This window comes from Acomys minous (assembly GCF_964271855.1).
Source record: "Acomys minous genome assembly, chromosome: 1".
NCBI lineage: Eukaryota > Metazoa > Chordata > Mammalia > Rodentia > Muridae > Acomys > Acomys minous.
Genome location: NC_140483.1, coordinates 22,602,731 through 22,616,699, shown reverse-complemented (window position 1 = coordinate 22,616,699; position 13,969 = coordinate 22,602,731). Strand labels below are relative to the sequence as shown.

Below are 13,969 nucleotides of genomic sequence, written 5' to 3'. Positions count from 1 at the left end.
CCGCCCCCCCTCCCCTTCACGGTCTCTTTCCACGAGGAATCTTAAGGTTCTTGATTCTAAAAACCGTTTGAAACAATATATTTTCTTCAGGCAGTGGTGGCTTGGGCCTTTAATCCCAGCACAGGGGAGAGAGAGACAGGTGAATCTCTGAGTTCTACAGAGTGATTTCAGGACAACTAGGGTCAAAAATACTACTAATAATAATGTTTATGGAAAAAAATATTTTCCATGGCTAGAAAGAGATATCAGTCAACAAAGTGCTTGCTTTGTAAACAGGAAAACCTGAGTTGAGAATTCCCAGCACTCACTGAGAGCCAGAACTCTCACTGAGAGCTCCAGGATGGAAGCAAACATCCCTAGTTGTAATCTGCTGGGTGTTATTTGCTCTTTTAATTTGGAGTCCTCACTCAGGAGGACAGCCTGCTTGGAACTTTGGCCTGGGAACTCTGGCTGCCCCAACAGTGCTGCCTTAATCCTTATCTTTTATTTATTTTTAATTCACATTGGTGTTTCACCTGCATACATATGCCTGTGTACTCCAAGCTATAGAGTGCCTTCGGAGGCCAGAACCCTCTGAAACTGGAGTTAAAGACACTGGAGCTGGAACAGAGCCCAATCCCACAGAAAGACAACCCGTGCTATTAATATAGTACTTTTTTGGGGGGGGGGGGTTTCGAGTGAGACAGGGTCTCTCTGTGTAGCCTTGGCTATCCTGGACTCACTTTGTAGACCAGGCTGGCCTCGAACTCACAGCAATCCGCCTACCTCTGCCTCCCGAGTGCTGGGATTAAAGGCGTGCACCACCATGCCCAGCCTTATAGTACTTTTTTTTTTTTTTTTTAAGACTCACTATGTAGCTCTGGCCTCCTGGAATTCACTGTGTACATCAGGATGGCCTCAGTTTCACAGGTATCTGCTTGCTTCTGCCTATCTAGTGCTGGGATTAATGGCTATGCTACTTTACCTGTATAATTTTTACTTTTGCTCCTTATATACTTAATAAATTCACTCATCCAAACCTGAAGGATGACACAGAGCACTGGGTCTCGCACTGCAGTCCATCTTGGCCTTGAACTCTTTGCCTCAGCCACCTGAGTTTCTTGTTTTGTGTATTTTTTAAAAAATGATAACACATATACATATAACACACACACACACACACACACACACACATATATATATATATATATATATATATATATATATATATATATATATATATATAATGCAAAGTATCTGATGGCCTATTCTTCTCTTCAGGACAAGACACTCCAGAACACAAGGGAACCCACATCCTGGGAACCAGGAAGAGCTCACCATTGTGCTGTCCTTCTGAGTTTTCCCATCACCCTGAGTTCCATTAAGGATGGATGAGGACTGAGCTGACCATAAATCATACACTACCCTCTAATCGAACCCTGACCTTAACCCATAGTGTTAGGCAACGACCAACAACAACAACCCCTGTGTTAATCCATGAATATGTACTATGGGTTGGACATGGTTTAAGTGTGCCGTCCTCAGTGTGGCTGTATTGAGATGGTAGAAGCATTAAGAAACACACACACACACACACACACACACCCCTAGTAGAAGCTAGAGAAAGGTACCCAGATTATTAGGGGTGCTTTCATAATGAATGTTTGTTTGTTTTGTATACAAATCTCGTTATAGATGGTTGTGAGCTGGGAATTCATGACCTTTGGAAGAGCAGTCAGTGCTCTTAACCTCTGAGCCATCTCTCCAGCCCTCATTTTTGTTTTTTAAAAGTCTAGCCCCTGAATTCCCTCCAGTTTCCTGATCACTGGATCTCTCCTCATGTCTCCTCCTTTACCATGAAGTCCTTAACCAGAGAACTAAGGCTGGGCAGCACCTGATACTTGATCTTTGGCCTAAATACTCTAAGTTGGGCCTATTGTGGTGTTTTCCTATACTAACGGATAATGTGCTAATCCACATAACGTGAGCACAGACCTTGAGGTGGAAGATTTATTGAGGCTGATTTATGCAAATAGGCCCGGCTAACAGGTTGAAAGCAAATTAACGGTTGCAACCACTGGTTACAAAGGAAGCCAACCAAAAACAGTGGGACGTTGTGGTATGTGGTGGTGGCTTCCCAGACAAGTTTGGGGATGGCCTGAATTGCAAAGCGTTTCTAGAAAGCATGAGACCAAACTGCCGACCTGAGGACTTGCAAAACACTCGGCAGGTCCCCAGCTTCCGGTTCCTTCGCCCTGATGCAGACTGCCCCGCCTTACCCCCTGGGCAACTCTCCTTTGTCCCACAGTCCCAATTAGAGCTTTCCCGGTAGTTTGGCGTCACTTGGAGGGGGGGGTTGTGGGCTGAGCTCATTTCCGGACAATGGGGCCGGATGTGACTCTTGGAGGGGCCACACACTTGCGTGAGAAGAGCGGAGCAGAGGGAAGGGCAGGTCCAGCCTTCTCTGTGGCGGCAGAAGCCGAAGACACCCCCGCCCCCCCCCCGCCCCCGCAAGGGAAATGGGCACTTTCTTTCCTTCCAAATGTGCTCCGGGCACTCCAGCCTAATCCTTAATCCATTTGTGTGTGTTAGGGGGTGGAGTGGGTTTCTCTGTGCAGCCATATAGACCATGCCTCCAACAGAGAGACATCCACCTGTGTCCAGAGTGCTGTGATTGCAGTGGTGCAAACCGCGCCAAACCCCCATCGCACTTCCCACTCCTCAACCTCCAACTCCGTCCAGCCCCCCCACCCCACCCCCCTACTCTCCAACCCCCCAAATCCCTGGCCTGGCGCATCAGTTCCAACAATTAACTTGGGAAGGTTATCTTTTATTAAGTAACTTTGAGAATCTTTAATTCCCTAATGAGAACTTTGAAATCACAATTGTTTGTTTTACATTTACTTTGTATCACACTAATGTAGAGTGCCATGAAACCCTTAGATTATCATCTTAGGAAATAACCAGCCCCATCAACACGTTATACATCAAGAAAAGCATAGCCTTGCTGGTGATCCCGTTCTATTAAGTGATGGACCAAGCCCAAACCCTGGCTAGTTACACTGATGTCCACAAATTCCTTTTTACACTGGAGCATCACTTAAAGCAGTGGTTCCAACCTGTAGATTGAGACTCCTCTAGGGGTGCAATGACCCTTTCACGGGTGTGTGTGTGGCAGGGGGGCATGTCAGATATTTACATTAGCATTCATAACAGTAGCAAGATTACAATTATGAAGTAGCAACAAAAATAATTTTATGGTTGAGGATCACCATAACATAAGGAACTGTATTCAAGGGTCACAGTGAAAGACCCCCGAAGGGAGACCCTCACTCAAGCGCACACCCAAAGACACACAAACGACCGTCTTGCTGTAAACACATGAGGCAGTTTATTGGCGAAGCTCCGGGTCGACACGTATCTCACGCAGGAGACAGAGGGGTCAACCCAGAAGCCCAGGGGTTTGGGGTTTATATGGGCAAGGGTCGGGGGGAGTGGGAAGTTTTGGCGCGGCCACACACGATTGGTTGTTTCAAACATTTGAACATCAGCAAATTGCATAGGCAGATCTGGGGTAAGCTCAGACTTAATCACATGGGAACAGTCCTTGGTTCCTGTTTTTTTTTTTTTTTTGGAACCCGAGGGTAGATGTTTATCTGAGCTAACGACACATCTGTTTAAACTCAAACCTGGAACATTGTGTGCGGGCCTCAGGGGGGCATTAAGCAGACACCATAAGATTGGATGAGGGGTCTTGGCTCATTACTCACTCGACCATGTCCGGTACCTGTTTCTCTCAGGAATTTGTCCTTGTGTATTTTCCCTATCTTTTACGGCCAGCCAGTCCCTGGAACACTCAATAGGCCTTTGTCTCCTATCTCCGCATTCTTTGTGACTTATCATCTGGGACCTTGGGCTAGCATACCTGTCGACCTGCACTTATGAGTTAGAGAGCTCTGCTGTTCTGGTTGCTTTAATGCTAATTAAAAATTTTCCCTTTCAACAGCATTAGGAGGATTAAGAACCATTGACTTGCTGGGCGTGGTGTCACACGCCTTTAATCCCAGCACTCGGGAGGCAGATGCAGGCGGACCGCTGTGATTTCGAGGCCATCCTCGTCTACAAAGTGAGTCCAGGACAGCCAAGGCTACACAGAGAAATCCTGTCTCAAAGAAACAAAAACAAAAAAAGTCTGTTTGAAATGTCCCTCAGGAGCTGGCGAGATGGCGAGTACTGCTACTTCCACATGGTGGGTGCTGGTATTGATTGTAGGTGTAAACATCACCTTGTTTAATACAGACTTAAGTATAGACACTGAAAGATACAGAGGAGCTTAGGAAAAAGACAGGACACACCTTACAAACCTGAGTGCGGTGCAGACATCTCAGAAGAGAAAGACCGGACATTCAACTGGAGTCACTTCCAGTTTTTACCCTGAATCGTGGCTATTTCTGTGCTCTCACTTGAGCAAATGTAACCCTTACCTCCTCCACGGGAGAAACTGACTAAGGAGGAAATGACACCGATTTCATTAGACAAAGTGACAGCATCTTCCTCTTGGTTCTCTTGGGATATCTTTAGAATCTACCATCCTGGATATGAGAAGCAAAATGCCCTGATGGTAAAATAACTCAATAGAATTAAATTTTTAAATAACATTTCTGAGAAGCCACGTGTGTGTGCTCCTGCTTGCAACCTCAGCTACGACACAGCCCACACCCTGGTTTTCCATGTCACAGAGTCGGGGTGGGGCAGCCCATTCATAGACAGGGGGCCTTTGAGACACTTTGAGACCAGGACGCTTGGGTCTGAAATAGGGGAAAGGGGCAACCCCACTTTAAGAGCGAGCTTCCCAGTGAGCTCAAACAGTATAAAACAACTTACCAAAGTGACAGACATGACAGCCAGCATCATTTCCAGGCACACAGAGGAGCAGTTCCAGAAGATTCCAGGCCCTGAGCCATCATCAGCCTCGGGCCTCCAAGCCTTCCCAGCTCAAGAGTCAGTGATCTTGATTTGGGGTTAGAGACAAGCCGTCCCTGCTCTACCCTTTTCTTTTCTTTTCTTTTCTTTTCTTTTCTTTTCTTAAACAGGATGTTGCCACAGAGCCCAAACCTGGAACCTGATGTGTTCCCACTTCTACCTCCCACTTTCGGGGGTTCTTGAATGTTATTTATGTATGTATTCAATTGTTTAGTGAAAGTTTTGGTTTCTTTTGAGACAGGGTCTCTGTATATAGCCCTGGCTGTCCTGGAACTCGCTTATGAGGACGGGGCTGGCTTTGTATTTATTTTTTAAAGTTATATGGGTTCCTTGCTGTCATAAGTCCTGGAATAGCACAGGATACCACCAGACTTTTCTCATCACTGTGACGAAATACCAGACAAAAGAAACTTATGGAGTGGAGGGCTGATTTGGGCTCACAGTTCGAGAGTACAGTGGCAGCTGGTCATGTTGGCTCTGCAGTCAGGAAGTGGGAAAGATGAACACCGCTGCTTAGTCATCTTCCTCCGTGTTTATTCAGTCTGGACCTGCAGCCCACTTGATCCACATTCAAGATGGGTCTTCTCACTTAAATCTGACAGTACTGTTACAGACACCCAGAAGTGTGTCTCTTGTGAATGCACCCCCCCCACACACACACACACAATACTAAGGACTGAACCCTGGGCTTCTCACAAGCACTCCAACACTGTGCAACTTCCTCAACCCCTTTTTATGTTTTTATTTTGAGGCAGTATCTCACTGATGCTGTCCAGATTGTCCCTGAACTTATGCTGTAGTTCTGGAAGGCCTTGAATAAGCCAGTGATGGCTCAGTGGGTAAACCTGTTTACAATCTATGCCTGAGCACCGGGGTTTGACTCCCAGGAGCCACACAGTGGACAGACAAAACCAGCTCTTGCAAGTTGCCCTGATTGACTTATTCCACTTAAATGGTACCCTCAGGATTCCCTGTGTTGTAGTGTAGGTCAGAATTCCTAGCTAGGCATATAGGGTAGGAGCACAGTGTGACCAAGAATGAGAAAGAATGTGGTGCTTTTTGGAACTAGAGATGCTAGCTCTCCACTAGGGACTTCCACTCTGCTAGGTCTCAGGAGACAATGGCCCAGGCCACAAGCACCCTCCAGCACACTGCAAGAGGACATTTGAATGTGGGCAAATCTCTGCCCCTCTAACAGAGGACATGCTGGTAACCTAGTCCCAGGTTCAGTCAGAGAAGGCAATGTTCTCATAGCTCTCGCCTGAGTCAGTACCACTGTGGGACAGTCCTGGGACCGTCCTCCCTAGAACACCGTACTTGGCTCAGCTCTGGAATGACCTTGGAGGATGACCTGCTAATCCAAGAGCTGGGATTACAAGCGTATACCTCTGCTCCCAGTTTAAAGTATAGTTCCCTCCCACCTCCTCCCCCACCCCCTCCCCCTCCCCCTCCCCCTCCCCTTCCCCTCCCCCATACTCCTTATGTAGACCAGGCTGGCCTTGAATTTGAAGTGAACTTCCTGCTGCCCCCTTCCAAATGCTGGGGATACAGTCCTGAACATCACTCCTGACTTTGATACTATGTTCCGACATGCTATTGTATTCTACATTTGTTTGTATACAATTTTGGAATCAACTTTACAAAATGAAATTCCTTTATGGTACACACGCAGCTACAGTCTGCCATGGCTGCAAAATTAAGATATAGGAATCAATGTACACATCCATGAAATGGATTGGGTTTCGCTTATTTGTCCTGCTTGAGAATAGTTTAAGCAGTTGAGGAGTCCGGTGGAGTGGCCCCACCTATATTTGCAGTGTGTGGGAGGGGGCAGCAGGAAGATCAAGTGCACTGTCCGCTATGCCCTGAATGTGAGGCCTGCCCAGGCTTCCTGAGAGACCGCTCAGTGTTTGCGCTCATGCCGAGAAACCACTGGGACCTGGCTCCAAAGCCCTGCGCCTGTGTAACAAGCTGGGTCTCACATACACCTGTGACCCCAGAGCTGGGGTGGGCAGAGATAGCATAGTTAGGCTTAATGCCTGGCACAAAATGGTGAGGTCCTGGCTGTCCTGGAACTCACAGTGTAGGGCAGATTGGCCTTGAACTCAGAGAAATCTGCCTACCTCTGCCTCCTTAGTGCTGGGATTAAAGGCATGCACCACAAAGCCCAGCAGTTTCTGTAATATTAAAAAAAAAAATTGGTAGAAGTAGCTTACGAAGACAGGGAAGAGACAGGCGCTTCCAAGAAGGGAAGTGAGCTGGAGAGCTCGGCAGACCCAAGCTTAAAAGCCGGTGTCTATATTTCTTATATGTTTACTCACTTGTTCACAGCTGATGCACACACCAGTTTTGTTAAGCTAATTTTCCATTTTTTAAACACTTAATATAGTTTTTTCTATTTTAAAATATTTCTTCTTCTCAAACTGAGAGCCCAGCACATACCTGTAATCCAGTCCCACTGCCCAGGAGATAGAGAGGAGCTTGGGATACGGCCAGCCTCTGCTACATGAGAAATTCAAGGCCAGTCTGGGCTACATGATACCCCATCTCAAACATCTGCCTCTTCATTAATTCTAATTTAGTTTGCGCCATCTCCTCTCTTTTTTCTTGAGTAGTTGGCTAGAAGATCTACCAGAGTTTTTGTTTTTAATCATTATTTTCACACACATACACACACACCATACACACACACACACACACACACACACACACACACGCACGCACACACGCACGTGCGCACACACTCGTAAAGGAAGCGATAATAACAATCTCCACTAGGGGGTGCTGTAGTCTCAGAGAAGAACATTAATACAGCTTTTAAACTCTTTATGAGGAGTGTTGGAACTGAAGCTTTGTTTGCAGCCAGGCATCATCTCTGTCCTTATTGTGTGGCAAACTGCTTTTAGCTTTTATGGGGGAAATCCACGAAACCCAGGTCTCCACTCCAGCACATATTTATCACCTGGACCAGTGAGTTAACATGCAGAGCGCCCTGGAGTTCCTTGGGAGAAATCTTGGAGGATTGACATAACTAGAGCCAATGGTTCAGGTGAGAGGGGAAGTAGACACTTAAGTCTTGAATAATAACTCCTTACTCAGAATTTTTAGCATCACATTTTTGCCCCCGGGGGTGGGGGAGGGGATTTCATTAAAAGTTGAAGCTGCATGCTCCTGCTACAGTCTGAGTGTTCAGATCACAGTGTGAGCCACAGCATACACTGAGAGCAACACAGAGAAGACCAGCAGGGCCCCTGTGCAGAACAGCCATGCGAAACACAAGCATCCCATAGTTACAGAAGAAAAGTTCCTGTTTCAAGTGTGGTGTGGTGATGCACATCAACATCTCCAGCACTCAGGAGGTGGAGGCAGGAGGATCACACGTTTAAGGTCATCTCCAGCCTACAGCTACACAGGGGATTGAGCTGGCTGTCCTGGATTCACTTTATGGACCAGATCACAGAGATCTGCCTGCCTCTGCCTCCCAAGTGAGCCACCACGCTCAGCTCAATTGCTTCTTTTCTTTCTTTTTTATTGTTTGGCTTTTCTTGACAGGGTTTCTCTGTGTACCTTGTCTGTCCTGGACTCACTTTGTAGACCAGGCTGGCCTCGAACTCACTGCGATCCACCTGTCTCTGCCTCCCAAGTGCTGGGATTAAAGGCGTGCACCACCACTGCCTGCCATTGCTTTCTTTTAAAGAAAGGGTCTTACTGTATACTTCAGGATGACCTTGAACTTGGGCACTTCCTGTCTTACCGACCCAAATGCTCAAACTACAAACTAGACCCCACTATTTTTTTATTTTTTATTTTTATTTTTTTTTGGTTTTTCCAAGACAGGGTTTCTCTGTGTAGCCTTGGCTGTCCTGGACTTGCTTTGTAGACCAGGCTGGCCTCGAACTCACATCGATCCGCCTGCCTCTGCCTCCCGAGTGCTGGGATTAAAGGCGTGCGCCACCAACGCCCGGCCTAGACCCCACTATTTTCCAGATCAAATCTTTGGAAAACTATACAAAAACTGGTTTTGAGCAAAAGATCCATTAGTTCAAAGGAAAGGAAGTCTTTTTGGTTTTTCGAAACAAGGTTTCTCTGTGTAGCCTTGGCTGTCCTGGACTTGATTTGTAGACCAGGCTGGACTCAAAACTCACAGTGATCCACCTGCCTCTGCCTCCCAAGCAAGTCTCCATTTTTATTATGCTTTATTTCTATTTTATTTTTAAACCTTTCATTTATTATTGTTGTCTGTGTGTATCATGTGTGGCTATGAGGTCAGAAGTCAACTTAAGGAGGTGGCTCTACGCGTCTGTCTTTATCTTTATACTCAAGTCCATCCCAGCCTTTCATTTCCCAGAGTCCTCTCTGTCCTTTCTTTCCCTCCCATCACATTGTCAGCCTCTCGGAGTGCAACTCACATGACCTATGGAGAGTGCTTCTCGGCTTGGGAGCAAACAACTTTGCTGAGGAGAAATAAGAATCATTTTCTGTAGTGAAGAGATGGAGATGTTGACGGAGAAAAGTAAATTTCCCCATGTGATCATGCTCTACCCCCTGGATCCCTGTCTTTGGAGGCCCAAGGTTTGGCTTCTTACCTTGGAGTAAATTAAGCACACCTGTCATTTTCTAGTGCCCCACCTTTCTCTGTTTAACATGACCAGAACAGCCCCCTCCTCTACCCCACGTGTGTGTGTTTGTGTGTGTGTGTGCATTTGCACTCCCACACCACAAAGCATACAGCAATTGAAGAAAAACTCTTGGGGGGGGGGCCTGTCTCTCACACCCACCTATGTGGACACTACAACTATAGCTACAGCTGGCTTTTTCACGTGGGTCCTGGGGTCACACTCGGTCGTCAGGATTGTCTGGCAAGCATTTTTACCCTCTGAGACATGTCTCTTGTTGGTCTCTCTGGGTACTCATTTTGTTGTTCTTTGCTTTGGTACAGGGTCTCACTGGAGCCACGGCTGATCTGGAACTCACTATGTAGACCAGGTTGACCTCGAACTCTTGCCTCCCCAAATCTGGGATTAAAGCTGTGCGTGCTCCATCACATTCACCCCTCTGAGCACTCTTAGGCCAATGAGGACGTTGACATTATTGGGCCTCTTTGCATCGAGAGCCTACGAAAGTTACAGGTAATCAAGGCTCAGAACCAGACAGTCTGTATTTTTCATGCAAGGTTGCTAAGGCCTGGGGAGATGAACTGTCCTAAAGCCTCCCTCATATTCTGAGCACAGACAGAACTCCACCCAAATGATTTGGCTCCAGGACAGACACTGATGATTGTCCTTAGGTAGGTCCAGGTTTCCACACTGCCAGCAGAGCCAAGGAAAACTGCTTTAACAGCTGGGAATGCTGACGGAAATTCACAGGGAAACCATGGGTGCAGAACTGTCACTTCGCCTCCTGGGGACAAAATGGATGTTCTAGAGCAGAGACAGTCTTTGGTCCCAAAATAACTCCTGTCTCTTCCATCACTCTAGAGAGTTACTGAGGGTCACAGGGACAAAGCACGTGGGTCTCCTTTCTATGTCACGGCATGCAGCTGTTAACTGTCAGAGCCTATGATAAGAGCGTTCTTATGCTGGGCATGTTGGATGGGATAAAGATTTTAGGGGAGGAAAGAATGAACAATGATCTGTCCCCTGAATTTTGGAGGCAGAGTCTCAAGTAACCCAGGCTAGCTCCAAACTTGTAGTAATCCTCCTGCTTCAGCCTCCCAAGGTCTGGGATCACAGGTATAAGCTACCACATGCAGGTTGCTTTCTTGAAAAAGAAAAACATCCAAGAAGAGACTTGATACCCTATGAGCATATACAGGGGGAGGAAATCCCCCTCAGGAACAGTCATAGGGGAGGGGAATAAGGGGAAAATGGGAGGGAGGGAAGAATGGGAGGATACAAGGGATGGGATAACCATTGAGATGTAACAAGAATAAATTAATAAAAAATAAAAAAAAGAAAAACATGTCTTTTTTTATCCTATGTATGGCTTGGGCCAGTTGTTTCCGGAAAGGCTGTCTGATTCCTCACAGCTGTAGTTACAGGTGGTTGTGAGGCATAGGTGCTGGGAGACTGAACCTGGGTCCACTAGAAGAGCAGCAAACACTCTTAATCACCGAGCCATCTCTCCAGCTCCTCTTTCCCCCCTCCACACTTCCTTTAACCCAGCATCTATTAATTATGTAATAATGGGGTTCATTGTGACATTTTCATACATGCATCCTTCTGGTCATATTTACCCTCTCATCTCTGATCCCAGTGAACCCACTCTGCTCCCCAACAAGCCCCTCCTACCTCGACCTGGACTTTTGTTCTCCTTTGGTTCTTGAATAAGGTCTTACTATGTGGCTCTGGCTGGCCTGGGACTCACTATGTAGAGCTGGCTGGTCTCAACTTCCACCTGCCTCTGCCTCTTAAATGCTGGGATTAAAGGCGCCATCAATGCCCTGGGTGTGAGTGTGTGTGTCCTGTTGAGCCCAGAGTTGCTCGAATGAGTGAGAGGTTATTTATAGGAACATAGACAACCTACCAGAGGCTGGTTACAACACTGAAGAGGCAGGTCTTGTCCTTCCCCAGCAACCATTAACTGCCAATGGCTCCACATGAAGAGTGGGGCCTTGTGAGCCCCTCCCCCAGCAACTGTTAACTGCCCAGATAGCCCCAGGAAGGAGGGAGGCCTCATGAGTCCCTCTTTTTTTTTTTTTTTTTTGAGACAGGGTCCTACTATGTAGCCCAGGCTGATCTTGAACTGGCCTCCTCTTCCTGAATACTGGGGTCACAGGCATTTCCGGCTCTGAAGTATCTTTGAATGACTGGCTTTTTTTTTTTTAAACTTGAGACTATTTAACTGGCAAGCCCTCTTTAGCTCTAACACCCTAGTAGATGAATAGATGGGCTTAACAGAAAAATATGTGTCTCAGAGAGTTTCTTGGTTTTATAGCTAACAGGGCCCTGGACACTGTCACTCCATCTTCCCAAACCTGGTGCTTTCATCTCGAACTTTCATTATCCCTGCTCAGCTTCCCACCCTACATCCCGATTTGCCATATCCTAACTGAACCTGTGCTCTTGGGTTCTGTGACTGCAGAGGGATGGAGGAGGCAGGAGTCACGTAAGGACCAAGCACAAGACACATATTTCCTTCCTTTGCTTCCTTAGCACTGTGCCTTTGTTACTCTGTGAACAGCGTCGTGGCAGTGTCCCGTTCCCACTGTGCATTTTCATCGTCTAGATATTTCATTCACTTTTCCCTTCGCTGTACAAAGCAGGTCGTCTCTACAGTATGTGATGCTAGGTGTGTGGTGAGGGGAGGCCAGTGGCTCAGGCTGCACAGCACCACGTTGAATAAGGATTCAGCCCTGTTTCTAGTTTCACAGTTAGCTCCTTTACCACAATGCCTCACAAACTCAGCTCTTGAGGTCCCAAATTGTGTCTCAATAGTTGAAGATGTTATTCAAAGGCAACCAGAAAATTCTGAAGCAGGGTTAGCTTATGTCAGGGAAAGAGCTATTCACACGAAAGCTATCCCTAATTTGCTTTGGAAAAACTCAAATAAAGTAACTGAGGCAGGTGTGGCGATGCTCCCCTGTGCTCCCAGAGCTCGAGAGGCAGAGGCAGAAGGACCAGGTCTTCAAGGCATCTTTGGCTGCCCTGCAGTGTGCTTGGTCCTCTACACTCTGAAAGGAAAATGAACCTAAGTCTCAGAGAGAAAGAAGGGGGCAGTGTGAGCTACACAGGGTAGCCAACCCCTGCTGGTTGGGAAGTGCTCCCAGAAGGCTGCCCTTCTGCAGTTGCCAGGCAACAAGAGTAAACAGTACAGGATCATGGCCACTAACTACAGTGCCAACCAGGTGAGTTCTCCCCTTTACCCCTTCACATTTGGTTTCACCTCCTTGACTCTACCCTTCGCCTACCTGCTCCCGTCAGCTTCTGACCTTAAACAGATGCTGGGAGGGTTCAGATGATGTTTTACCTTATGGTTGGGCAGGCTCAGCAACAGTAAAAAGGATCTGAGTTAAATTTGTGACGGGTAAGCCAGAAAGCAATGGGGCTTTTTTGTTTTGTTTTGTTTTGTTTTTCGAGACAGGGTCTGTGTAGCCTTGGCTGTCCTGGACTCACTTTGTAGACCAGGCTGGCCTTGAACTCACATCAATCCACCAACCTCTGCCTCCCAAGTGCTGGGATTAAAGGCGTGTGCCACCACGCCTGGCGAAGGCAGTGGTTTTATTTTTATAGGCCAGTGTAAACATTTTAGGCTTGTAAGTCAAGTAACAAAGTCACATCTATTTACATGAACACTGTCTCTAATTTGTTTTTGGAAATACTAGAAATACAGTAAGGGAGGCAGGTGTAGCAGTGTTTCGCTGTGATCCCAGGAGTGGAGAGGCAGAGGGAGGAGGATCAAGTGTTCAAGGCATCTTTGGCTACATACTGAGTCCAAGGCTAACCTGAGCTACATAGGGAGTTCCAGGCCAGCCAGAGTCTCATAGTAGGACTCTGTCTGAGGAAAAAAAAATTTTGTCTGCACATTTTGGAATTCTTTTGGAGAAAACATTTTCCTCACACAGTATTCAAAGTTTAGGGTTTTGTTTTTTTTCCATTTTTCTTGAGTGTGTGTGTGTGTCTGTCTGTGTCTGTGTGTATGTGTTGGGGGGGCAAGGTCTTGCTACTATGTAGCTGACCAAGATTGGCCACAAACTCAAAATCTTCCAACCTCACCCTGCTAAGTGGTAGGCTTACAAGTGTGTGCCACTGTGGCCAACGACCTTCTGTCAAAGCCACACAAATGTTTATTAGAAAACAAAACAAAAAACATTCTTGCCAGGGAGATAGGGGCAGAAGGGTGGAATCAAGCCTAAAATAATTAAATAAATAAGTGGCATTCTTTGCCCTTTGGCCATCCAAAAGCAGGTAGCAAAGTAAATTTGATTATCTACCCTTGGTCTAGTCCAGCACTGTCAGACGGAGTGAGTCACAACATAATTTTAAAGGTTTTAGCATCTATGTGAAAA

The 13,969-nt window shown here is 46.7% G+C and overlaps 1 protein-coding gene across 2 annotated transcripts in view; it reads left to right on the top strand.

Moving 5' to 3' along the window:
* Positions 1–11,695: 11,695 nt before the first annotated feature.
* CFAP126 (cilia and flagella associated protein 126) overlaps positions 11,696–13,969 on the top strand; it is a 7,369-nt gene continuing 5,095 nt past the window's right edge. Inside the window, exon 1 of one of the 2 annotated variants that reach the window (XM_084776561.1) lies at positions 11,696–12,808. In XM_084776561.1, coding sequence (XP_084632687.1) covers positions 12,782–12,808 — 27 coding nt within the window. In that variant the 5' untranslated portion in view covers positions 11,696–12,781. The remainder of the gene's footprint in view (positions 12,809–13,969) is intronic. The other variant, XM_084776562.1, reaches the window with a different exon arrangement.